This window comes from Patagioenas fasciata, chromosome W (genome assembly GCF_037038585.1).
Source record: "Patagioenas fasciata isolate bPatFas1 chromosome W, bPatFas1.hap1, whole genome shotgun sequence".
Taxonomy (NCBI): Eukaryota; Metazoa; Chordata; class Aves; order Columbiformes; family Columbidae; genus Patagioenas; species Patagioenas fasciata.
The window spans coordinates 622,040-648,479 of NC_092559.1; the positions used below are offsets into that span (position 1 = coordinate 622,040).

The 26,440-nt window shown below is 53.2% G+C and overlaps 1 protein-coding gene across 2 annotated transcripts; it reads left to right on the plus strand.

The window, feature by feature from the left end:
- Nucleotides 1–434: 434 nt before the first annotated feature.
- LOC136114598 (ferrochelatase, mitochondrial) lies at nucleotides 435–13,836 on the plus strand. 2 transcript variants are annotated; one of them, XM_065859979.2, is made up of 11 exons: nucleotides 435–582; nucleotides 3,004–3,109; nucleotides 4,321–4,440; nucleotides 4,844–4,992; nucleotides 8,992–9,126; nucleotides 9,710–9,816; nucleotides 10,448–10,546; nucleotides 11,260–11,367; nucleotides 12,303–12,467; nucleotides 12,900–12,959; nucleotides 13,389–13,836. In XM_065859979.2, the coding sequence occupies exons 1-11, from the start codon at nucleotides 516–518 to the stop codon at nucleotides 13,521–13,523; spliced, it is 1,251 nt and encodes a 416-aa protein (XP_065716051.1). In that variant the 5' UTR covers nucleotides 435–515; the 3' UTR covers nucleotides 13,524–13,836. The 2 variants fall into 2 exon arrangements, with proteins under 2 accessions (XP_065716051.1, XP_065716052.1); XM_065859980.2 differs by having other exon boundaries at nucleotides 452–582; nucleotides 3,007–3,109.
- Nucleotides 13,837–26,440: the final 12,604 nt, after the last annotated feature.

Genomic DNA, 26,440 nt, shown 5'->3' on the forward strand with positions numbered 1-26,440 from the left:
GGAAGGTACTTCAAATGTTAGAGATGTGCTGCATTAATATTTAAGCAAGTACAGTAAGACTACCTGCAACCTAATAAGTGATATCAGTCAGTTTCCTACTTACCGCATCCCCTTGCAAAGAAACCCTTCAAAACACAACCGCGGCGTGATGCGAGGGATGCCGTTATTAACTTTCCCCTCAAATAAAAGCTAGGTACCGGTGTCTTTTTTTGTGCTTCAGTCTCTCATTGCCGAGCCCTGCGGTAGCGGTCACGCAGCCGTGGCTGAGGTGACTGAGGGGCTTGGCGGGCTGAGGGGGTTGGCGGGCTGAGGGGATTGGCGGGCTGAGGGGAATGACGGGCTGCCCCGTCTACCCCGGCCGCCTCCGCCGCCGCCCCCCGGCACCGCCCCCGCTGCCGTACGGGGGCGTACGCCCCCGTACGGCAGCGGGGGCGGTGCCGGGGGGCGGCGGCGGAGGCGACGTGGGCGGTGGAGCTGTCGGAGCCCGAGGGGCGGTGGCGGGGCTGTCTGAGGGAATGCGGGCGGGCGCCGCCAAGATGGCCGCCGCCGCCGCTGCCGCCGCCGGACGAGCGGCGCGTCACCGTGAGTGTGCGGGCGCCGAACGCGGGAACCGGGCACGGGGGGCCGGCGGGCGGTGTGGGGGCTGCCGGCAGCGCGGCGGGGGCTGCGAGGGCCGGAGGGCGGCGGGAGCGCCGGGAGCGCGTTACACAACGAGGTGTCTTTGCGTAACGCTGGCGGCAGCGCCGGGGCCTCCGGTGCCTCCGGTGTCCGCGTCCTGGAGCCGGCGGAGTGAGCGGCGGGCGGGGGATGATTCGTCCTCCGCGGGGGCTGCGGGGTTTTTCATCCGAGAGAAATTCGGCGTTTGCTGCTAACGGGCTCGGTGTTTCATTGTCCGTCGTGCCCCCCCCGCCCCGCCTCCGCTGGAGTTTCGTTTTAAATGAGGCGCTTTCCTTTTCAGAACGCGTTTGTGTAAAAATCACCCGCGATTAACCGCTCACAGGCTGCTTTTTCACAAAAAGGCCGGTTGCGGGGAGGTGTGGGTAATAAGTGCAGTTACAAGCCCGTTTCAGAGCTATTGTAGCACTAAGAAGTGCATTGTATCGACTGTCCGTGCACATCTGTGCGCTGTTGTACAACGCAGTTCCCTGCGCTGTTGTACAACACGCAGTTTTGTGCACGATTGTACAACACGCAGTTGCATGCACGGTGGTACAACACGCAGTTGCATGCACGGTTGTACAACACGCAGTTGCATGCACAGTTGTACAACACGCAGTTCCGTGCGCTGTTGTACAACACGCAGTTGCATGCACAGTTGTACAACACGCAGTTGCGTGCGCTGTTGTACAACACGCAGTTGCATGCACAGTTGTACAACACGCAGTTGCGTGCGCTGTTGTACAACACGCAGTTGCATGCACAGTTGTACAACACGCAGTTGCGTGCGCTGTTGTACAACACGCAGTTGCATGCACAGTTGTACAACACGCAGTTCCGTGCGCTGTTGTACAACACGCAGTTCTGTGTGCCCCATCCACAGCAGCTCTTTCCGTTTCTCTCTGTACACACCGCAGGTCGCCCCGCTGTGCTGCAGCAGCGGGTGACGTCTCGGGAGACCGCGGGCACACCGGGTGCTGTGTCATCCTGCCTGGGCGCCCTGTCACCCCGCCGGGGTGCCGCAGATCCAATCCTGCCATTGTGTTATTTCTCAAACTTTCAAAAGAAAGCTTTTTTCCAGGAAGTTGGACGCATCAGCGTCGCTCATCCTGTGTGTTCTGCGTCACGCGCTTCGCGATGCGGGTAGAAATGTGCATGAACCTCACCTTAAGTAAAACAAATGCATTGCCGTATCTATTTACAGAAGGATCAATACAGCCTTTGTATTCTGTATAATCTACATACACTGTCAGTGCTTCAGAAAGTAATACGCTAAGACCTGAAGGAAGATTATAAATATTTGAAAAGAGTCTGGCATCAGTGGTGCTTGAATGGGAGTTCTTTAGTCTGTAGCCTTTTATATCACTGCAGAGACAGGCATCCACAGCTACACACTCCTAATCCCCAGTAAGAAGCGGGATTTGCAAGATGCTTTTCACTGTCATTGATTTCAGCGGGTTTTGAGGGCATTCAGCCTGTTCAGGATGTTATTAGGGAGCTGTGAACTGCACGATGCTCCTCTCGACGGGGCACCCCGAGCGCGGTGCTGCTGGGGCTCAATTGCTGCTGATCTCCCGCAGTCTGGCCAGGGAAGCGTCGCACCAAACGATCGCTGGAGAGCCGGCAATGCAGAATTGAACCATTTCTTTCATCTTGGGCAATTCACACTATTGTTGCGCTCAAAAGCGTCGTGTAATGACTATGAACTCCTAAGGAAGACAAAGTGTGCTTTTGAAAAAGCAGACAGCAACCAGCGGGTGGGAGGTAAAGTATCCTGGCGTTCGGCTGCTGCTGAAATCCAGGAACAGCAGAATTTGCGGGGCTGGGCAGACCGAAGGCTGCGCGCTGTGCCCGACACAGCGCCGGCTGAGGGGCGCGTGCCTGGGGCTCGGGGGTGCTGACGTCCGTCCTGGGCTTTGCTGGGGACCCTGAACATCTAACCCGCGTTGTGGAGGCGCTGCAGAAGTACTTTGCTTGTCTAGAGTTAGCCCAGCTATGTGTGCACTATGAGGAGTTACACAGCTTGACATAATTCCTCAGCACGCCAGCCCCGCATATGTTCTCTTGTGTTGTCACCAGTTATTTTGGACTTATGGTTGAAGCTTAAAGATCAGTGAGGCTTTTAGTTGGTTTTAGTTTGCTACCTGATACCTGAAAAGCCTTTGGTGTACAGAGTGTTTAAAGAAAGGCAGAACCTTGCAATTTTATGACTGTCTTTGGTTCCAGGACCTGAGCTTAAGGGAGTAACACCAAGCATTGCGGTACGGCCGAGCGTGTTCGTGTAGCAGTGGGGGATGAGTGCCCGTCTGGCGCAGGGTTGTCAATGTGCTGTTCTCTGTCTTCCAGTAGTGAGGAGCAGCTCCCAGCTGCGGGTCCCGGTGCGATGGAGGGGCCAGGTGACTGCGGCCGCCGTGACGGAGAGCACCAAACCCGAAATCCAGCCCGACGTGCGGTGAGTTTGCAGCGAGGCCTGGGCGGGCGTGCCCGGCTCTCCTTGCCCGCTGTCCCGCTCTGATACACTGTGCTGCTTGACTTGCACAGCAAAGCTGCTTGTGTGGTAAAATGTGGCAGTCACGGGGCTTGATCTAGAGTCTTGTGCATGTGTGATTGCTTTTATCTGGCCGGCTGCACTCACAGGCCTCTTGTTTTCCCAGTCCTGTGGGTGAGGATACCTTGTTCTCTGCAGCCAGGCCATGGCCCATGGTAGGGCCTGAGGCAGCGCTGAAACAATAGAAGAACAAACAGTAGGATGATATTATTTGAGATTCTGGTTCCTGCTTCCTGGGCTTTATTCAGCAACCTCCTGATAGACGCTCCAGGAGGAGGGGAATGGAAACACAGGTCCCGGCCCATCTGGGCATGCATGGGCTCCTCTCAGTCTCCCTTTGTGAGACTTTGGTGTTAAGGAGGGGAGGGCAAAGCTCCGCAGGCGGCCTGGGCTCCGTCCGGGGAGGTCCTGGCCACCGGGCTCTCTCAGACAGGGGAATCGGTTCTGTGGGCAAACGCGACTCCTGGGTGAGAGCTGTGATCAGCAGCCGTTTCTGTACGAGCTGGTGCTGCCATCTGCTCCGCTCTGCTCGGAGGGACGTTATCCTTGGAACACTGCAGACCTGCACCGGGATAGAAGACCCGTTGTGGGGAAAAAAAACAACCAGCCAACAGAACAACAGCGCAAACAGAGCCAACTCTGCACTTATTTTATGTGTAGAATGGCTCTTTGCTGCTTTCACTGCTTCAGAGGGCGAGCTGTGTCTCCACAGTACTGAAGACAAAGACCTGTGTGGGTAGCTAGTCTGCTTTCTGCGGAGGCTGCTGCTTGGTTTGCTTGGAATGTTCAGCTGGCATTCAGCTGAGATAGTTCCTTGGGCCCTGTTTTATAACCTCCCGGGCAGCCTTCATCTGCCAATTTCCAGTTAAACCCTGTGTTGTGAAATGGTTTGGGTTTTTTGGTTTGGTTTTTTAAGTAAAGGTCATGTAAATACTTGCTCTCTGGCTATTCATGCTTGTAGTTGATATTTTTACTTAAGCAGGATGAACTTCTAAATAGGATGCTGCTTTTGCAGAAGGCAAATGCAGAAGGATAAGCTGATTGTTTTGTAATAATAATATATAACAATAAAAGCAGTAGTTTACTAGAATTTGAAATATCTCTTGCTTCCATAGGAAACCTAAAACAGGAATCTTGATGTTAAACATGGGAGGTCCAGAACGGCTGGATGACGTGCATGATTTCTTGCTTCGTCTCTTCCTGGACAGAGATCTAATGACACTTCCAGCTCAAAAGTGAGAAACGCTGTGAACTCGCGCATTACAGTCAGCGTTGGGTGTTGCTGTCTTAGCTGTAGCTTCTGTGTTTATCGACATTCTTAAGACTGTTTCATCTTGGGACCAGTCAGTGCAAGAAACGGTGTTACAGTTCACTGGAAACAGGCATGCCAAAATCATTCTCTTCTAATCTAATCTTCTTTTAATCTAATCTTCTTCTATGTTTCTATGATAATGGCAAATTGTGGTTTTCTGTCGCCTAGTAAGGCTGGGAAGGGCAATGGAATAAAACAAGCCACGCAGTGCTGGCGTGCTGTAGTTTGGGGAGATTCCTGCAGAAAGCCCACTGCAGCAGAGATTTGGGGAAAGGGCTGGTGGCTTGGGTGATGATTTTAATACGTGTCCCTTTGGAATGCTTTAGTAAATTAGCACCGTTCATTGCCAAGCGCCGCACACCGAAGATCCAGGAGCAGTACAGCAGGATCGGAGGCGGGTCGCCCATCAAGAAGTGGACGGCGCTGCAGGGGGAGGGCATGGTGAAGCTGCTGGACAGCATGTCTCCTCGCACCGGTATGTCCTCGCTCTGCTCGCTCGAGTCTTCTGTCTCGTGTGTTGACAGTATACACTTGTAAAGCAGCTTTTGGTTCTTCATTTTTATTGTGTGAACAGTGTTCTCAGTCCTGATAGGAAATGCTAACAACAATATTGCAGGAGTTCTGACTTGTTAAAAACTCAGCATATACGAAAGCATTGGCATTCCCATGCATGCAGATATGTTTTTGTGCTCTAGTCGCTTCTGTGGCTACATTGGAGAATGCCTTTGGTTTTGGAGAGCGCTGTTGTACTCAATCAGCCTGCATAACACAGTGGAGCACCGGAAACCACCAACCAAACATGGGTGCACCTTCTGGGGCTGGACCCAGTACGTGCCACCTCTGTCTGTGCCCAGGCTGAAAAGCTGCCCTGCTGATGTCCCCCTTTCCATGGTTCTCATGTGTTTCATCCTGCAGGAGGAGTCACCCATAGAGACCGGGTGACTGCGTGGGAGGGTGTCGGGAGTCTGACTGCTCTCCAGAGCCACAGGTGTCTTTTGTTCCTCTGAAATGGCCCTCTGCAATTATCACTCGGATGTATCCAGAGCCTTTAGAACGTTGTCTGAATCTGTAACTATTCATAATGGATAAAAGAACGCACACCAATTGGGCTGGATTTTGGGACTGCAGAAGAGATGGGTTGGAAGGCCAGATGCAGTTTCAGTTTCGGAGATGAATGTGCAGGGCGTGTTTGAGCAATAGCAGAGCCCCACCCCGGCGTGCGCGGGAGATAAGGCCTAGCGGTTTGCCATGGGTGAAAGCAGATAACAGCCTGTGCCAGGTCTGGGATAACCAGAGAACTTTAAAGGTGAACACAGCCTTGCTCGCGAGTCATGGAATCGCTCTGCACCTTGCTCTGCACGTAGGGAGCTGTGACTCACACGGTCACCCTGTGCGGCACTGCCTTCCAGCGCTGCTGTGATGGGAACGGGGCAGACGCTGCTGTGAATGTCCTGTCACTGAGGGCTTCGGCTGCCACGTTTTGCCGCGTGATTGCCGTGGGCCGGGTGTGCAGACAGACAGCCGCGGTCGTTGGCAGAACTGTAATTGGTGATTCAGCCCTGTTCAGTCCCTCTCCTAAAACCTCAGGCCAAACTGATGTGCGAGTCACTTGTCACCCAGGTTAAGTGCATTCATGGTGAATTTTCACTAGTTTGGCTAAGCTGCTTTCAGATGAGTTGTGAGTTTGACTTCAGCTTGTGGTGTTGTGCAGTTAGCTGTGATGAACGAGAAGCCTGGTTTGTCTCTGCTGCTTGTTGAAGGCCAGAGGTCAGTTGCTTACAGTACCTTTTATGGTACAGTTCCTTGCTCTGTGACACTAAACCCATGGCATTAATAAATGTGAGTGGCAGCACCAGAAATTCTGAGCTTCCACATTCACATAGCCGCTCAAGAGTGACGGCCACGTTCTGTGTCTTGCCGGTTTTAGTTCTTTGTGGCATCTGCTCCAGACGTGGGTGGAAAAGGGCTAGAGGTAGAAGATTGGTAAAAGGCTCTGGGAGGTGAAAAGTAGTGCTATTGGAAGGCTGGAACCAAATGAATTTCGTTTGTTCATGTAAGGTGTCACTGATCCCTTCATTCCGACGGTGTTCGGCCCTTTTTCTGGCGATGCTGCTCTCCAGCTGCGTGCCCGCTGTGGGCCCTGCGAGGGCAGAGCCGCGCGAGGCAGCGGCGTTTGCAGCAGCCGTACCCCGAAGGGGCAGGCGTGCAGCAGGTGCTGGAGATAACGCTTAGAAAGTTTATCTGCGTTTCTCAGTGTACTACTCCCATTTGCTTTTGTGAGCACTTTTTGTGCAGTCACGCCTCCCTCTGTGCAGTTCTTACACCTGATAAGCTGTTCAGAGACCTGCTTTTTACCTAACAGTAGCTGCAGTTTGAAAAACGAAGGTGCCAGCCACTGCTGACAGTTGACTTGAGTGCGAACCGTTTCCTTACGCGTTTCAAGGAGCACTGCAGCGACACCGAGTCCTGCGCTGCTTCAGAGCAGCTTGGAGCAGCTGACTGTGCTTCCAGAGCGGGCTGTGTGTTTTGGGATATCGTGTGCTCGTGGTGGCACTTTGGGAGCGCCAGGCCCTGTTAATGAGTAACCGGCGGGTTTGGTGATAAGACTTAAAACACGTGGCAGAGGAGAAATACTTTGGATATTTGTTTTACCTTGATCTGGACTTTTGGGGCGTAGAGTTTATAGTCGCTGTTCATTTGCAGTTGCTGAAGAGCTCATGTTAGACAGTGTCAGTAACCACCTGTGAGTTCCCTCCTGCCTAGATTAATCAATCTGCTGATTCACTGACTTGTAGTATCCATTTGACATGTGATATTTTGGCAATGGGACTAATCTAAAGTAGTAAATAAGCAGCCTCACCTATGTCATCTGGAAGCAAAATCATTTGAAAATGAATCTTCATTGTTACAGGCAGCTCTCTGAAAATGGATGAGAGTTTTTCCTTCTGAATGAGCGGGGCTGGGCAGGCTCAGTAGGCTGTGAGAATAAAACACACAGACATGATGGCAGGAAAATCTATTTCTATTGTTTTTTGGGTTTTGTTTTGATTTTTTAGTTCTGGTTTCAAACAGGCTAATGTCTTGCAGTGGTAATCATACTTTGTTAAGGCTCATCTTGCTTTTTGATTGTTTTTAATGGTAATGATTTGTGGTGTTTCTTCCAAGCGGTATTTTACCTGAGATTCCCTTGTGAGCAGATGGAAAGCTCACAGGATGAGGGGTCACGTTGGTTCTTCAGACCGGCAGCTCTTTGTGGAAGGAGGTGTCGCTCTGTTTCCAGTAGTTCTGACCTCACTGGAGCAGCACAATATGTGTGCAGACATGAGACTCTCTCCTTTGCTGCCAGGACAAAACCTCATACTGGGGAGCCTTGCAGGCAGTTTCCAAGTTGGCCATGTTGTTTCCCGGAGTGTCCTTTCCCAGGTTCAACTCCACTGTCTGTGCTCTGGTTAGTTGGACTCGTTTTAATGCTGTTTAAAAGTATTACCGAGGTCCCTGGCTCCCGGGGCTTCTGAAGCTGGGTCGTTATTTGCTGCTGCTCCCAGAGAACTGGGGCTGACCAAAGCTGTTCTGCGAACCCTGCACAGACGGGCGGACGGACACCACACGGGACATCTGCTTCCTCCAGAAACCCGGGACATGTTCGTTCAGATCTGCTCACCCAAAAACCCGAAAAGGAACTTTGCTTTTGTTCTCCTGCAAACCTCTGTCCTCTGCTTAGAAGAACAAACTAAACCAGCAAACCTCCCCATCCTCCCTCCCGCTAACCAGACCATGCTCCCCAAACCTCGCAGCTGACACCCTAAAGATTAGAGATGGGAAATGGAAACACAAAATTGCAGCCCAATTACATTTGGAAGTTTAGGTAAATAAGATTTCCTGGTATGTGCAAACTGCTTAAGCAATGTGTTTTCTTTTGCATGGCAGAGTGGAGAAAGCCTCGTCTTTCGCAGGGTTTTGGCATTTGAGTGATATGTGTGTATTCAAACCACCCAAGCTGTGGTTTCAGGAGGCGCGTTGAGCTGTGCCGTTAGGAAGCCCGTAGCGCGTCTGCAGCTGTGATCTGTGTTAGGGCACGGCAGTGTGCATTTGGCATCTCGTAACGACGCGGTTTTGGCAATACTGCCTCTAAATCAGAACTTGCCCAGTACCATGTCAGAGCTCTGCAGGGTTTGGAAAGCACGTCTCTGCTAAACTAAGTAAAACCAGAAGAATGGTGCTTCTTGTGGAAGCAAACAATAGTATTAATCACTTCTGAATTCTGCTAACAGCACAGTGAGTGACCACAAAAATACTTGGCCGAAGAAAGATGCGTTTATATGACAGTGGTTTAGAAAAGTAGCCAGAAAACTATCAACACATTCATTTCAGTAGCTTCAGTCTGGGTGGTTCTGTACTTCATCCTTATTAATGAGCTGTTACTGAGAGTTCTTGGTTGTTTTCTGCTGTTTCCCTTGCTGCGTGTGGCCGGCAGCGCCTCACAAGTACTACATTGGCTTCCGCTACGTGCACCCGCTGACCGAGGAGGCGATCGAGGAGATGGAGCGGGACGGCGTGGAGAGAGCCGTCGCCTTCACGCAGTACCCGCAGTACAGCTGCTCCACCACCGGTGAGTCTGCCAGCACAGCGGCCCCGCGTCTGTCCTGGGGAACGCGTCCACCTTTCTGTCTGCCAGCCCAGGGAACATCGCTGCCAGCGTCCCACCCTCAGAGTGTCCCTTCCCCAGGGCTCCATTGCCAGCTCAGGCTCCTCAGAGTTTCCTGTAATTCCGAATTTTGGGTAGAGACTTCTTTATTCAGGGTAGCTTTATGTTACCTTTGTGATGGTGAGATAACATAAACTGAAGGCTCAGGAACACCACTGAGTGAGCTTTCTTCATGGAGACTAGAGCAATAATTGTTCTTCAGTTAAATAGTCGTTCAGCAAATTGTTCTTGGCTGGCACGTTATATGAACTTTGATATAATTGGTACATTGTATGAACTTTGATATGGTTGTTCCCATTTGAGGCTCTCAGTTCTGATTTAAGCTTGCATTTTAAATATTTTTAAAATATTAAATCTTTTTAAATGTTAAATATATAGCATTTAAAAATACAATTTTAAAGTATAATACCTTGCTACAAAACTGTTTTCATCTGCCAAGTTGCTAATTCCGTGGCTGAACTTAAGTTCTTAATTCCCTGCCTTTCAGGAAGCAGTTTGAATGCCATTTATCGCCACTATCATAAAAAGGGGGAGAAGCCGAAGATGAAGTGGAGTATAATCGACCGATGGCCCACACATCCCCTGCTCATTCAGGTGTGCGTTTGTGTGTGCGCTGACGTGAGCAGCACCAGGTGGGAGCCGAGCGGGTCTGAGGTGGGCCCGAGTCGCCGTTCCCTGGGCTTTCCTTGGGCTGGTGGAGGAACCTGGGATCATTGCATTGCACCGGACTTTACAACAGCAGAGAGCTGAGGAAATACACGTTTGCTGAGGTTCCTTTTTAGAAGTAGTTGCTGCCTGGAATAACACAGCATCATGTTAAGCAACAGAAGCATTCTGAAGAAACACTTGACTTAGATCATGTCTTAGCTTCTAACAAAGCTTACGAGACGTTTTAGCTGTAGAATGTACTAAAAGAAGATGGAGGAGAGCTGGGTTGAGTTCCTTTTGTTCCATAAGCTTGTTACTGGCATCTTCAAACCCTTGGGCTGCTCAGAAGTTCACAGAGGCCTTTGATGTGTTGGGCCTGGCCCAGGTGATACGCTGTGCTGGACAGTGCAATACCTGCTGGCTCGCTGTTGCCCCACACCTACCAAAGGGGATTTCAAAGTTCTTAGGGCAACCTGGAATGTTTATGTTGCCTGTGTTAGATCATTTGAGATCACATAGTGCTTCTCAGTGCTTCTGATTCAGGTCTCTGCTTTGTTTTGTTGTTTTTTCTGAACAGTGCTTCACTGATCACATACAGAAGGAACTGAACATGTTTCCACCCGACAAAAGGAAAGACGTCGTCATCCTCTTCTCGGCTCACTCGCTGCCCATGTCTGTGAGTTGTGTCGCGTCGTTTCTGTCCCTGTTAGACCAGAGTCCTGGGTCTGGGCTTGCAGACAGTGGGCAGGGCCCCAGCTGTGGGAGTGCCCGGCACATGTAGAAGGAGCAGGAGGTGAGTTGGCCAGCCGCAGCTGGAAGGCTGACGCAGCGCTGGAGGCGACAGACGTCACTGTGGTCACTCCGGGTTGGGTCACGCTCCCTGGCTGCTTTCGTGGCCTCACCAACTTGCCAGCTCAAACCCGGATGGTAGTGGAGGGGAGAACTGGGTTATTTCCTCACCTCTGGAAAGCGGTGATAATACTCTTCCTGAAGAAATGAAAGTAAAATCTTTGCAAGGTTGCACTAAATGACTTGATTCTCTGTTAGCAACCAGCAACTGCAGTGGCATGGCTCTCAGATTGTTTTTCAAAAACGTGGTGCTGTTACCAAAGTGTAACCATGTCTATATACGATAGAAGAATGTATATTTTCTCGTGTGAAGGAGGAGGAGTAGGTGTACTGGCAAAGCAGCTTTGTGGTTGATTTTGCTGGACAGGAACACGGTTTTTCTTCCCTGTTTGGGATGAGCCAGGCACTCGATAGTCACATCCCGCACCGCACGTTCCCCCCTCCGAGCTGGGGTGCTCTCTGCACGTTCCCCTCCCCGGGCTGGGGTGCTCTCTGCCCAGCGCGTTCCTGCAGCTAGAGCTGTGCTGTGTTGTGTGGCAGGTGGTGAACCGCGGCGATCCGTACCCTCAAGAAGTGGGAGCCACTGTGCAGAGGGTCATGGAGAAGCTGAACTACTCCAACCCATACCGGCTGGTGTGGCAGTCCAAGGTACGTGCGCCGGGAGCCGCTGCAGCGCTCTGCAGGAGTTCAGGATCTTACAGCTTGAGAAGGTCATCACCCCTGTGCCTTTTGCCCTTTTTCAGCAAGCGTTTCTGCTATAACAGAATCTTTGCAGATACTCTTTATCTGCAACTTCTCACCCTTTTTCTATATTGCATCCTTTTAAAGCAGATGTTTTGTGTGTCTGTTAGAAAACCTACCATCTCGTAACATCCAGTTTGGCATTTGTCTTTCTCTGTCAGAAGGAAGAATTGAGCACTTGCTGGATTTTGAGGTGTTGCTTTTTGAGGATCTCTGAGCCATTTTTCCAGAGTCATCCCTGTGCAGTGGGCATTCTGAATAATTACACGAGCCCAATCCAAGCAGGCTTCGTTGTTCTCGACAGAGACTGCTTGCATGACTTTGTACTTGCTATTATAGCACTGCTGCGAACAGCAAGGAACATCGGTTCTACCAGAATTACATAGTACAAGGGACCTTACGTCTCAGGGGGGTTACACCCATCATGCCATTGTTGTCTTGTTCTCTAAATTGCATATTATGGTACATCAGCCCCGAATAGTAGAGAGGAAAGGGCAGAATGCCCTGGAAAAGGCAGGTAAACCCTGGCCAGGGTGTTGTTGAACTGAAAAGAGCAGACCTGTGTTTAAACTGTCATTTATTTTAGTAAGAGTCTCCTTAGGCCAGCCCGGGTTCTGTTCCTCTGGGATGTGAACAGCAGGGCAGCACGTCTTCATAAGAAAATTAACAAGGTGAAAGGTACTAGCAGTAGCAGAGAAATACAAGTAACTGGCCCCGTGTTAACCATAATCTGATCTGTTGTCCTGCTTAAGAAAGCATGGTTGTTCATTGCAAGACTGATTTAATGAGGGTTTTTTTCTGTTTTATTTTTCTCTTTAATTTGCCTCCCCCTTTTCCTCCAGGTTGGACCGATGCCTTGGCTTGGGCCGCAGACCGATGAGACCATCAAAGGGCTGTGCCAGAGGGGAAAGAAGAACATGCTGCTGGTCCCAATCGCCTTCACCAGTGACCACATCGAAACGCTCTACGAGCTGGATATCGAGTATGCCCAAGTTCTAGCGAATGAGGTAAATGGTCTGTGGTTTTTATAACTCTTTGGAAAGTGGTGCTCCAAGATTACTTTTCCTGGTTTGAAATTTGCTTTGTGGCTGCTTCTTGCAATATGATTTGGGGCAAATTTTATGTTTCTGTAAATTGAAAATTAATCTGAACTGGCTTAACTCAAATTAATTTTCAGCCACACAAAACAGGTGAGAATTGGCCTTCTACATTTAACTCTTTAAACCACTATTATCCTTACTAAAAAAAATTATTGATTTTTGGCAACAGCGTGAAATTTTGCATCATAGTTATTTTTACTGTATTGAAAAATGTGGTATTGCCTTTAGTCTCAGCATTTTGGGGGAACCTCTGAATGAACTAGGAAGGGGGAATTTTTGAAAGCTGGCCAGTGAAGGTTCCAGAAGACTTAAACTTTTTCCTCCTTGTTTTTGATTCAGTGCGGAGTTGAAAATATCAGAAGAGCGGAGTCTCTCAATGGAAACCCACTGTTCTCCAAGGTACCCGCTTTGCTGTAATAGCCACACAAGTTTGCAGCTCTGTGTTTGTTTCCTACTAGATTACGGGTGTTGTCTTGTCGTTTTAAAGTATTTTGAGTGGAGGAACAGAAGTGGAGACCCTTAGTCTATATACCACGTAGTGTTTTCTTTTACCACGGTTTGTGTTGGGTTTGTTTCAAAGAAGTTCAGAAGTTTGGTTTGACAAAGAAAAACAGTTTTGTATTCATTTGTAGTAATCTTCTAATGAAATATTTCTTGTAAGATGTTGTGCCGATGCGGTTTTAAAGCAGGATTTTCCTTGAAGTAGCAGAGGGAAGTGCTTAAAAGCACAGTCTGATGGATACACAACTCGGTGACACGAGTCCAAGCGTTCTGTTACGGTGTGCAGGTGGGTTGCTCGGTTCTGATGCGCAATTCCCTGTGTTGCAGGCCCTGGCAGACCTGGTCTGCTCGCACCTGCAGTCGAACGAGGTCTGCTCCCGGCAGCTGACGCTGTGCTGCCCGCTCTGCGTCAACCCCGTCTGCAGGGAGACCAAGGCCTTTTTCACCAGCCAGCAGCCGTGAGGGCCAGCGGGAGAGCACGGGCAGAGCAGCGGCGGCGCGGGGCGGCCCCGGGACAGACCGCCTGACCAGGCCCTCCCGTCACCGCCGCGGGCGCTGGTCTGGGACGTGACCTCGTGGGACAATGAGGACAACTTGAGTTTTTTGATTCCTTTTCCTTAGGTTTTCTTTGTTTGAGAAGAGTTTGTAGACAGTAGGGAATAAGGGCGTTTATCCTGCGAGATGTGAAGAGATCTCATTCCGTCTGATTCTGATTGGACTTAGCGTGAGCCCATAAGTATGCACTGAAAAACTTTAAAAACCCCTTTTCTACCAATTAGCTTCTGTTTCCTCTGCAGGGATTTATTTGTATGCAGTTTTGTCGTGAGTGTATTCATTTCAGCTCTGCAGGTCAAGCGTACAGTTATTTGGTTTGGTTTTGCTTAAGGTACAGTATAACCAGTGTAGTCACTGATTGTCTCTTCCAAGAGTGGTTTTTCAGGCAGTTTGACGATCAAGTGACTTCTAGTGCTTTTTGAGTAATGCACATATATTTTTAGAACATAAAGATAAGGCTTTGGTTTGGTTTTTAACTTCTGGTGGAAGCTCAGCTGGGATAGTAGAACGCACAAGATGTGTTTCCATTGCTAGAGAAAACGCTCTCATCCTCTGCAGGAGAGCCACTGCGTCTGGGGAGCATGAAAGGAAAGGACGAGCCTGCTTGGGCGATGTGAAGAACACGCTCACATTGTCCGTGTTTCCAGTCTGGCTGCCATCAGCAGTGTGCACCGAAACATGTTGCAAAACGGCTTTTTAAAATTACTATTTGAAAGGGCTTTCTCTGTTGGGTAAATAAGTGTAGGCAGTGGGCTTGCTCTCAGGAGGTTGATAGCTCTGCTCTGCGCTTCCCGTTGCAGCCCAGTGGGTTTTGCAGGTACCCGTAGGGTTCGGAGGCACAACTGGCGAGCCCAGCTGCTGTTGTGGCTGCAGACGGAGCTGGTGATGGGTGAGGACGGACGGACACGGTGGTGACGCTGCGCTTACCTTTGTCAACAGCCGAACTTTGTTACATTTGGGCAGCGATGGCGCCGGGAGGACGGGCTCCCAACCCAGTGGAACTTTGTGCTCGCTTTGGCAGGTGTCTGGGTGCCTCAGCCCTGCTGGATCCGCTGCTGAGCAGTGGGAGTTCTGTAGTGTGAACACCCTTTTTGGGGCAGAATTCCCTCCCTGTGAGCACCGGGATGGTGTCGGGGTTCTCCTGGGACAGGAGGGGTCTTCTGTAGGCCGGTCACTGCCCCGCGTGTGGCACTGGGGACCTCAGAGCAGCAGAACCGCAGCACCTCAGTGTGGTCCTGGGGCCAGAGCAGAGCTGGCACTGTCTGTGTGTCGGAGCCATCCCGGGGTGCTCTGCCTGTCTGCTTCCTGGAGAGATGTTTACTTGACATAATTAGCACTGAAACGCCGGCACTTTGGCAATGCAGGTTGTTTTCTGTAAACTGATGATTCGGCCACTGGTGGTGCTTGAGGAGCAGATGCCATGCTGCTCAGACAGCTCTTTTTGCTTGTGGAATCGTGAGGCATGAACAGTTTCAACCTCTGATCTTTCAAGGATAGGGTTGTTGAAAAAACCCAGGCCTTTGTTGCTATAACAGGGGTTTATCTTGTTCTGTTTTTTGTTAGAAGAATTAAACACAGGGCAGTAAAGCAATGAGCAGCCCGTGTGCCGAGTCCTGCCATGGAGCAGTGTGGTCCTGCTCGCAGCCTCACCAGGGCCCGCAGGCTCCCGCATGTCCAGAGCCCATGGACGCGTCTCCGCTGCCACCCCAGCTTCCCAGTGCGATTGTAGCACGGCAGACTGAGCTTGCTCCGGGGCCGGAACCCCAGGTCCCACAGCCCCTCGCTGCTCAGCAGAACCAAGTCTTCCTTGGCCCTCGGTGCCCGTGCCATCTGGAGCCCGTTCTCCTCGCTCTGCGCTCGCTGCCTCTGCAGGACGGGGACCCAGCGCCCATTCCTGCCCTCGCTCAGACATTTCTGTGGAAAAGCTTTGAATCAATGTCAAAAGAATAAAGCGTCTGCCGTATAGCTGGGAAGGGAACGCTGGCCTCACGTCTCCTGTTGGACAAAGAACTTTCTCCGTTGCCGTTTCGCTGCTGACACGTGTGGGTCAGCAGGAAGCCGTCTGGTTTGTAAGAGCTTCCTACTTTACCTCTTTCCTACCAGCCCAAGGCTGTGTTGACCTTCCAGTCCAGGTTGTGGCCACCACGTTTACAAGTGTGGCTGAAGCTGGGAAGCAGAGGTTAACTTCATGTGAACACTGCGATACTGTAAATACCGACTGGCTTTTTGTTTCAATACTGGAGGGAGCGCTGCAAGTGTGGCCAGCACTGATCATGAGGCATTACGTTTGTCCCAGTAATAATGGGTATTTAAAATCCACTTTTTAGTATGGTAACCACAAGTGAGATAATTACTAAGCCTGTTGCTGCTGTTAGACCATAATGTAGAAGTCACTTCATTTTCCAGCTTTTAGCAGATGGATCTCATCTCGTGGAGTTGGCAGGTTCTTCATTTCACTGAAGGGATCATGGAAAATCGCTCTGTCCTGCTGTTGAGCACACGTTGTTTTGTCGCGGTGCAGCATCAAAAGCCTGTTGGAAAACTGCCTGGGCAAGGTAGCTGGCAGCTCTGCTTAGTGTTTGTAACAGAAATCAGGTAACAGAGAGACTGGTAACAGTGGGGATTCTGCTGCCATTGGAGTCTTCTCATCCTGGGCTTTCTGTTCGGGAGTGTTTCTGACTATGCTGCCGAGCAGTGGAGTTCATCTGGCCTTATTTTAGATGCTTCCGATCTCCGAGCTGGTCTCCCAGGTCCTATTTGTGATCAAGAGATTGTTCTAATCTGTGATTCTGAGGAAGGATCCGTGTCCTCTCGCAGCTGACGTCCCCAAGGCGCGGGTGGGCTCCGCGTTGCGCTGGCTCCGAGGCGGCTGCTGCCCAGTGCCGCCGTTCACGTGCCTTTGTCCCCGCGCTGGGGACGTGTCGCCGCTGCGCTGGGGACGTGTCGCCGCTGCGCTGGGGACGTGTCGCTGCTGCGCTGGGGACGTGTCGCCGCTGCGCTGGGGATGTGTCGCCGCTGCGCTGGGAGATCGTGGTCCCGGCCCCGCTGCGGGTGGCCTGTGTGCCGTGTCTGGTGCTACCGACGGGCCGGCCGCGGGCTGAGCGGGGCTGGGCGCTGAGTGTTGGCAGCGGGACACGCTCGTCCTCCCACAGTCATCTCGTTTGATTGCTTTCATTACTAATTGCACTCCTTGTGTGGTACTTTGTGTCATTTGCGAGTGTTCATCGTTCACAGACGCCCCGACAGAACAGCCCTGGTGTCCCGAGGAGGGGGCTGGCGAGGAAGGGGTTTGCAGGTGGGATGATGTGCAGCATGTGCTCACGATCAGGCTCTTCTCCTGACTCAAGTCCCACATTAGCGACTGTTTGAGAAACACGATCCCTTCCCAAAGCGGGGCTGTGGGGGTGTCCGGGTGAGCTGCTCCCCTGGACATGAGGCTCTCCCAGCCGGGTTCCACGGGACTGCGCTGCTTCTGGGAATATCAAGAAGCTCACCTTATTCTCCCTTTCTGTCACACCCGGAGAGCTGGAAATCAACGCGAAGTGTCAGCTGCAAGAGAGAGAAAAGTCCCTTTTATTTTCTAATGCCAGATGTATACAAATACTTGTGTTTAGCCCAACATATGCATTTCAGATTGAACAAGGACTTCCACTTAATGTAACGCAAACAATTTGTATAATCTTACTGTGTATCGTTTGCCATAAAGACGGATTTCAATTAAATTTTTTTAAAGAAACAACTGAGCTGTGCTTTCTGTGAAAAGGGGTTTTTGGGCTTTCTGTACAAACAGGCTCAAGAGATGGTGAATAAAAGACTTGCACTTGAATTTTGTAAGTTTACCCAGTTACCAGCAGTCTCCAGGCAGCTTATTTCTCACGTTAAAAATCAGGCGCTTTGCTGATAGTTTTCTAGAGCAGTGCTGAGGGTCGCACACTTGAGCTGATCCTTAGCGAGCTCTGGGTACCAGACTGATGGGGCAGGTGATGGGGAGTGAAGGGCCCTGTTTATTGGAACCCAAAGGTATCTCTAATGTGGAAGCATCAGCTCGCTCGCCCTTTAGGAAGTTACAGGTGGAACCTCAGTAACCTCCATGCCTGGTAGAAAACCACAGAAACAACGACCAGAACAGTTCTCCCACACACACACATTTGATTTCTGTCCCTGTCTGCCCAGTAGCAGTTTCAGTGATTTTTCAGCCCCAGCATCTTTGCTCCAACTCCAGCCCTATGGTTTGGATTTCAGCTGCAGCCCGCGGTCTGGATTTCAGCACTCGGCCTGTGCACCTGATCCTGGTTCCAGCTCAGACCCTGCTCTGGTTCCAGCTCCCTCCTACCGCCCTCTGCCCGGGCTGTCACAGCAGTGCTGGGCTGGTGGCAGGGCTGTCAGTCACTCGCTGTCACCACTGCCATATAACATGAGCTGTCACCACTGCCGTGTAACATGAGCTGTCACCACCGTCCCCATGTGCCTGTTGGCACATCCTGAGTCAAGCCTTGTCCCCCCGGTCCAGCTCACACCTTAAGCTCGGCCTGGTGGGGGTCCTGCACAACACCCCCATCCTGAGACTCCACTCCCTGGCTCTGGGATCACCACGTTCGATCCCATTTAGGGCTGGAACCCCCTGTGTGATGGGGAAGGGGGGGCACCCACCTGCAGCTCCGGGCCCAGAACCCAGAGATTATATCCACTGGATTATATCCATTTGTGTGCTTTGTCTCAGCGGAAAAGGGGAAATAATAATACACCTGTCCCTCTTTCTAGTCCCAACCTAAAGCTAAGCGGCTCCTGCGCAGGCGCAGAGCACCCAGCACAGGGAGCGGCTTCCTCTGCACCGCTGGGGAACACCCAGGTTTTCACAGCCCCTGCTCCAAACACCCCCTGAACTCCTGTGAACATGGAGCCAACTGCTCGGAGACCCCGGTTACCACCAGGGTCGTGCCCACCACACCCCCGAGGCGCCGGGATCACGCGGTTCCCATGTCTGCACCTCTCGCGATCCCCGTGCCACCCACTGTGGAGCGAGGACTGGGCACCAGAGCTGCCGCGCACAGCAAACCCGGCTCTGCTGGACCTGCAGAGACCCACAAGCATCAGCAGAGGCAACAAAACCAAACCAAGCCCAACAGGAGAGCACTTAATCACAGATCATAAACCATTTTGGTTGGGAGAGACTCTCAAGATCAAGTCCAACCTTAACCTGAATCTAGAACTAGCCCCTGTCCCTGAGAACCACATCTCTGTGTATTTTCAACCCCTCCAGGGATGGTGACTCCAGCACTGCCCTGGGCAGCCTGTTCCAATGCCCCACAGCCCTTTGGGGAAGAAATTGTTCCTAATACCCAATGTGAACCTTTCCTGGCGCAACTTGAGGTCACAATGGCACCAGGAGATACTTAATAACGCCTGCCTGCTCACGGCAGCACTGGCCCCACCACAAACTGGCTCCTCCAAGCTCGCTGCACCAAAAAATCCATCCCAGAGCCACCCTGGGAGGACGCTAGCATCATCCTTCTCTAGCAACCATGACACAGAGCCTCACGACGCACACGCAGGTGCCTGCAACCCCGCCTCGCCCAGCACGCGATGGCTCCAGAGGCTCCGCCGTATCCCCCGCAGGGCCCAGCAGCACCACCCAACGCCAGCTCTCACTCCAACACGCGATGGCTCTGGAGGCTCCGCCGTCCCCTCCGCAGGGCCCAGCAGCACCACCCAATGCCCGCACTCACCCGTCTGTTCGCAGCGGAGCCCACGGTGGTTCTGCCGCTCCAGGCGCTGTGAGTCAGGTGGAGCCAGGACAGGGGTCTCAGAGTCAGCTTGGGTGTAGAAGACCCTCAAGATCATCGAGTCCAGACGTTAATCTCACGCTGGCACTGCCCCGTGTCCCTGAGAACCTCATCGCTGTGTTTGTCCAGCCCCTCCAGGGATGGGGACTCCACCACTCCCCTAGGCAGCCTGTTCCAGTGCCCAACAACACTTTATGGGAATAAATGTTTCCTGATATTCAATATTTAAACCTCCCCTGGCACAACTTGAGGCCATTTCCTCTTATCATGTCACTTGTTACTTGGGAGAAAAAGTCCCTGCCCTGCTGCAACCTCCCAGCCCCACAGACACACTTCTCGGGGGCAAACACCCAGGCAAGTGGCAATTTCAACTCACTCGCCACCCAGGTTGCTCTCCTGGGGACACATTTTCACCTTTGGGTGCCTAAAGACAGAGAGAGGTTATCCAGGTGCAACTGTTGAGGTGTAAGACTCCCCAGAGAGGCTGAACTCCAGGGGATGCTGCTTGCAGGGGAGCCACAGTGAGCTGGGCTGCCCCCGGCACCCAGAGGCAGGAGAACACTCTTCTCCTGGCACACAAGGGGAACCTGACTCGCCCCCAGTGCCCATCCCAGCAAAATCCAGCAGGATTTGTCCCCAACTCTGCTCCCAGGACCAGGAGAGAGGAGAGCTGAGCTGAGCTGAGCCCAGAGAGATCAACCCCTCCACACAGACCCCACCAGCACAGGGAGGGGCAGGAAGTTGACCCCGCACTAACGAGGTGCTGATGGGCAGCAGGTGTGGGGGCAGAGCCCGCACTGCAGGAGGAAACGGGGGTGTCAGCCCATACGGCCCCTCGACACCCCCAAAACCCGCCGCGTGTTCCCCCGCACCTTCTGCCCCAGCCGTGGGCAAGGAATTCAAGCCATCACAGGCACATTCCACCTCGCATGGGGAGCACTGGGGTTTGCAGATCTGGACCAGATCTAAAACTCTGCCTTGTGTTTTCCTGCTGAATTTGTGCTCATCAGTAAGTGCCCGCCAAGGTTAATCTGCATGCCCTGGCCTGGCTGAGCAGCATCCTTTACGTGACTGCACGGAGATGGATCGGCTCCGAGATGGATGGCCTGGTATCCCCCGGGGCCGTGTGGGGAGCAGCTGCCGCTCACACCTGCGCCCCAAAGGCCGCGGTCAGGGGCCACAGCCTGGGGAGGCAGCGCAGGAGCTGTCACTGCCCGTCCCCCGAGGAGGGGACGGTGCCCGCGATCGTGTTGCTCACGGGGCAGGAAAAGGAGCCACATGTCACCGGGATGGGGACAGGGACATCCCGCTGCATTTTGCAGCGCATGGTGGAGCAGCAACAGGTGTGACAGGTGTGACCAGACCCGCGATGCGGAGTTGGAAGTCAAGCCTGTCTCATTGCCTTGATGTCGAAGCACGTTTCCACGAAGTCCTAAAGGGCGGCATTACCTCCTGCTGATTTATGGCGCGGTTTCCCAGGGCTCTCAGAAATGCACGTGAGGACACATCCACACTCCCCGGTGGCGAGGAAAGCCCGACACAGCGGCGGGAGCAGAAACGCGCCGGCAGGGCCGGGAGCATCACCGCGGCTCGCAGGGCGCAGCGCCGGGGAAACCGCTGCAAACCGCGGCCTCTGCCAAACCCTCCGCCGGGGCCGCGGCGCCTCGTGCGGCGCCAGGAGGGCTCTGGAGGGTCAGAGGGGCCGGGGCGGGTGTGGTGTTGGGGTCAGCCGTGGGTGCAGCGCAGGTGAGCCACGGGGCTGGGTTTCCTCCCCGGGAGCTGCAGTGCAGAACGCAGAGCCCCCCGTCACCCTTCTCCTGCCACTCTAAGGACAATCCGTACCGCGGGAACACCACCCGCCGCCATCTCTGCCGCGGCGAGCGAGCCCCCGGCTGCCGTGGGGCCGGGGCCCAGCGCCTGCTGCCTCCTCACAGCCAACTCCCACAAGCACTTTTATCACAGAGTTATTAGGCCATTATGGTCTACGATTGTCTTTTACTGCCTTTGATTTCTTCTGTTGTCAGGCGTGAGGAAAGTGATGTGTAATATGATCCAAAGTGTTCTTGTTTGTTTTAATCTACTGTTTTAATATATTATGGCTTCCTGCCATTATGCCTTTCTCCGGTGGACCCTGGAGTCACTCGCAGAGGTTTTATATGTGCAGAGGCTGAAAGGCATTTTTCCAGCAGCCCATCTGGCGGTGGGCAGAGCTGATCCCGCGTTTCCTGCTCCGTGTGCGCTGACACTGGCTGCCTCCGCTGCCCGGCCCACCCAGCCCAGCACTAGTGGCTTTTTCCTCTCCGGTGTTTGACTGAAGCTTCTCTGTGACACATGTGCTAAAATCAAAATATCATAAAATCAGAGAATGCTTTGGGTTGGGAGGGACCTTAAGGATCATCTGGTCTTTTAATACTGGTGACAAAACTGAGGTTTCTGTAATGCATTTGGTCCCCTCGCCTCAGGACACACAGTCCGTCCTGGACCCGGGCGTGGGAGTCACAGCCCAGCCCTGGGAAAGCCACCAAATCCCGCCCCGCGTCACCCCTCAGCTTTTTGTCACCGCGATGAAACGGCCCCAGTTCCTCCTCCAGATGTGCCCCGGTTCCTCCTCCAGATGTGCCCCGGTTCCTCCTCCAGATGTGTCCCGGTTCCTCCTCCAGATGTGCCCCTGCTCAGTGCCCGGGAAACGCGTTCCCCAGGGAGACCCCGCAGTGAGGTGGAAACGACCCGCCCAGGGCTGCACCCCTCGGTGTCGGTGTCGCGGCTCTGATCAGGTCCCCATCCAGCGGCAGCAGGACTGGGTGTCCCCGGGTGCAGGTGGCGTGGAGACACGAGCGGCCGCGCTTGGGCTCTTTGGCACAAACCGCTGGGGAGGCCGCTCTGCTTTCATTTGCACCGCTGGCCACCCAGCAAAGTTAAATGAAGCAGCGTAAACCTAATTAATGGCAGAACGTGGCTCAGTGTCGAGCGAGGGATATGGAGAGAATGAGCGTGAAAATGAGTTCTTCTGTGATTTCATTAACCCCAAGGTTACAAATCGGTGCTGAGGTTAGATTGAAGATAACGAGCCCACGGTGCCTTTCCGGCGGTGCCAGTGCCAGGGCTGCGCTGTGCACGGCACACGGTGCTGGCCCGGGGGACACGGCGCTGGCCGGGGGGACGTGGTGCTGGCATGGGGGACACAGTGCTGGCCTCGGGGACATGGTGCTGGCCTCGGGGACACGGTGCTGGCCCAGGGGACACAGCGCTGGCCGGGGGGACGTGGTGCTGGCATGGGGGACACAGTGCTGGCCTCGGGGACACGGTGCTGGCCTGGGGGACACGGTGCTGGCCTGGGGGACATGGTGCTGGCCTCGGGGACACGGTGCTGGCCTGGGGGACACGGTGCTGGCCTGGGGGACATGGTGCTGGCCTCGGGGACACGGTGCTGGCCTGGGGGACATGGTGCTGGCCTGGGGGACACGGTGCTGGCCTGGGGGACATGGTGCTGGCCTCGGGGACACGGTGCTGGCCTGGGGGACACGGTGCTGGCCTGGGGGACATGGTGCTGGCCTCGGGGACACGGTGCTGGCCTGGGGGACATGGTGCTGGCCTGGGGGACACGGTGCTGGCCTCGGGGACACGGTGCTGGCCTGGGGGACATGGTGCTGGCCTGGGGGACACAGTGCTGGCCTCGGGGACACGGTGCTGACCTGGGGGACATGGTGCTGGCCTCGGGGACACGGTGCTGGCCTGGGGGACACGGTGCTGGCCTCGGGGACACGGTGCTGGCCGGGGGGACATGGTGCTGGCCTGGGGGACACGGTGCTGGCCTCGGGGACACGGTGCTGGCCGGGGGGACACGGTGCTGGCCTGGGGGACACGGTGCTGGCCTCGGGGACACGGTGCTGGCCGGGGGGACACGGTGCTGGCCTGGCGGACACGGTGCTGGCCTCGGGGACACGGCGCTGGCCCAGGGGACATGGTGTTGGCCCAGGGGACACGGCGCTGGCCGGGGGGACATGGTGCTGGCCCAGGGGACACGGCGCTGGCCCAGGGGACATGGTGTTGGCCCAGGGGACACGGGGCTGGCTGGGGGGACATGGTGCTGGCGGGGGGGACACGGTGTTGGCCCAGGGGACACGGCGCTGGCCCGGGGGACACGGCGCTCCGAGTGCAGGTCCCGTCGCCCTGGCCCATGCCGAGCCACAGGGCCCCAGAAAGGCACCTGGAAAAGAAACCAGCAACTTTTCATCGCACAAGGAAGCAGAAGCGTTGTTTTCCTCCTTTATTGAATTTTGGCAAATAATATGTGGGGGGGGTTTACATCAATAGCTATAAATAAAAATCTGAAAGCAATGTAATACTCGTCATTAAGATAAAGGACATCTATTGGCACAAATCATTGAGTAAAAACCCTTTAATGATAAAATAACATTCACTCTTTAGCTACTTTATTTGTCTGAAAAACTCAGCTTACACGCGGTTCAACATATCACCTTCCACAGAGTTAAAAAATGACATAAAATGACATAATAAAATATACCTTAAATTTCATAATACAAGTACCTTGGCAAATTTTAGCAAGCTGGACCATCTACTGCTGGCCACAGCAGTGACCGGCATTGCCACCGTCTCACGCGCCCGCGTGGCCTTCGGGCTGAGAGGCGTGGGTGTCACCAACACCACGTGTCACTGTCACCACCACCGCGTGTCCGTGTCACCAACACCACGTGTCACTGTCACCACCACCGTGTGTCGGTGTCACCACCACCGCGTGTCAGTGTCACCACCACTACGTGTCCGTGTCACCATCACCGTGTGTCGGTGTCACCACCACCGCGTGTCAGTGTCACCACCACCACGTGTCAGTGTCACCACCACCGCGTGTCAGTGTCACCACCACCACGTGTCCGTGTCACCACCACCACGTGTCGGTGTCACCATGGTGTCACCACCGGGCTCTGCTCGCCCAGTGAGGCTTCCGAAACAATACTGAGTCTGCTTATTGCGGAAGAACATATAAAGCTTTCTGGAAGATTAAACACTATTACAATCATTAACTGTCTTACAAAAAAACCCAAACTATTTAAAATCCTCGTATCCGTTATGGTCTTTGGCAGATAAATCAGAAACAAAAATAAACAGACTATATTACAAAGCTTTCATTTTCACAATCTACTGTATAAGGCCAAATAAAACATGTTCTTTGCACTAATGAAAGCACATCTCTAATATACCCTTAATGACAGACAATATAACCACTACCGACGTTGCCTCAGATGCCAGGTCAGCAGCCTGCGGCTCCGGCGCCGCCGTCCCCACCGCGCGTGTTCAGCGGTTGGTTTGGCTCTGTGGCCGGTGCGCTCAGGGCCTCGGCAGAACCTGGGCCCAGGGGTAAAAGACCATTTGCAGTGCTGTAAACTGGGGGCTCAGTGACACAGGGACAAACGAAAGGGGCACAAAGCACGTTAATCCGCCTGGCCCCGGCGCTGCCATAAAGCCAAAGCAGGTCCCGCGCTGGCAGAGAACACAGAGTTGGCTCCGTGCGTGCAGGGACCGAGCAGGACCCGATCGGCGGGGCCGGGCTTCTCCTAAACCACAGTTCAATTTAACTGGAATCCAATCTGAGTCTGTGTTGAAACACGGGGAGACGAGACCCGATCTGAACCCCAGCTCCTACGGGGACGGGCCCGCGGGAGGCGGAACCGCGCGCCGCGGCTGCTGGCCGGCAACAGGCTCATGCACGAACAGAGGCCACCGAACCAAAAGGCCTGCTCTCAAACCCAAAAACAGACGTTGCCATTAAGAACCACGATGCATCACACTGCCAAGGTTTTGCCTCATGCATACAAATGGTAGCGCTGACTGGCAGTTGCTAATTATAATACTACACCGTCACACAGAACAATTAGCTGTTCAGACCAAGTAGCACAAATGTAGAAAATAATACTTTTTTCTTTTTTTTTTCTTCTTTTTTCCTTTTTTTCCAACAGAGCAAATGAACACAGATTGTTTCTTCAGCAAAATAGGAAACTGTAAACTTTGGGCTCATTCTGCAACTTTTCCCCAATCCTTACTAAACAAAAGTCCCAGCGGGAAGAAAGACTGACGTACATCTTTAAGCGCACCTTTTCCATCTATTACAAAAGCACAACCTAAAACGTATAAAGCTTTTTATTTCTTTTAAATCACAGTTACCAAAAAGAAACAGTGAATAATTTATTACATACGCTATAATAACATTACTCTAAACAACTATTCTCTATGAGGTATATCTGAGAAAATTCGGTAAGGGATTGCACGGTCTGCGTTGCCAACATGCCCAGTTTTATATTAAAGCTTTGGAACCAAGGAGAAAGGGAAGAAGGAGAGAGGGGAGGAAGAGCAGATGAGGAGGAGGAGGAGGAGGAGGAGGAGGAGGAAGAGGAGGAGGAGGAGGCGGAGGAGAAGAACCTTTGGTATATCAGGAGTTCTGTGCCTTGCAGGGCTGCGTTGCAAAGCACCACAGTACAAAACGCCACCGGTGCGGCCCGGCGGCCCAGGTGAGGCTGAGGTATTCACAGGAAGAATCAATAAAAAGCACAGAGAGGTGTAGACTGGCAAAGTCGCTGCTTTGGTTCAAGCAAGGCACTCGTCCCGTGGCGGTGTCGCAGATGGGGCCGCGGGAGCTGCCAGCGGGGGACACGGCTCCCCGCGGGGACACGCCGTCTCCTCCACGCCCAGAAGGCATCCTGAGAATTCTTATAGCTTCTTAGTGAAGGAATATATATATCTAGGTATAAAAAGCACACTTGTCAAGTCCCTATCTTTTCCAATACAGACTTAAACCCAAGGAGAAATAGAAACGAAAAGGCAGCGTTGACCGCAGCGGAGCGTTTGCGTGGAGCTGCTGGTGCCGCTGTTCTCGGGGACGGGCCCGTCATCCCACGTCCCGTCCCCGGGCTGGGCTCACCTGCCCGAGGCGGCGTCACATGCAGGTGTCGCAGGCTTTCTAAACCAGCTTCTCGGCTCAGCCCCAAGCGCGCGCCTGAAACCTGAACCGGGCTTTTCTTTCCCTGT

Excerpts from the sequence above, each read along its gene's own strand:
- LOC136114598 (XM_065859979.2), top strand. The coding sequence starts at position 516 with ATGCGGGCGGGCGCCGCCAAGATGGCCGCCGCCGCCGCTGCCGCCGCC. Across the intron at positions 4,441-4,843 it reads ATGACACTTCCAGCTCAAAA|TAAATTAGCACCGTTCATTG; the intron begins GTGAGAAACGCT and ends GGAATGCTTTAG. Across the intron at positions 12,960-13,388 it reads GAAACCCACTGTTCTCCAAG|GCCCTGGCAGACCTGGTCTG; the intron begins GTACCCGCTTTG and ends CCTGTGTTGCAG.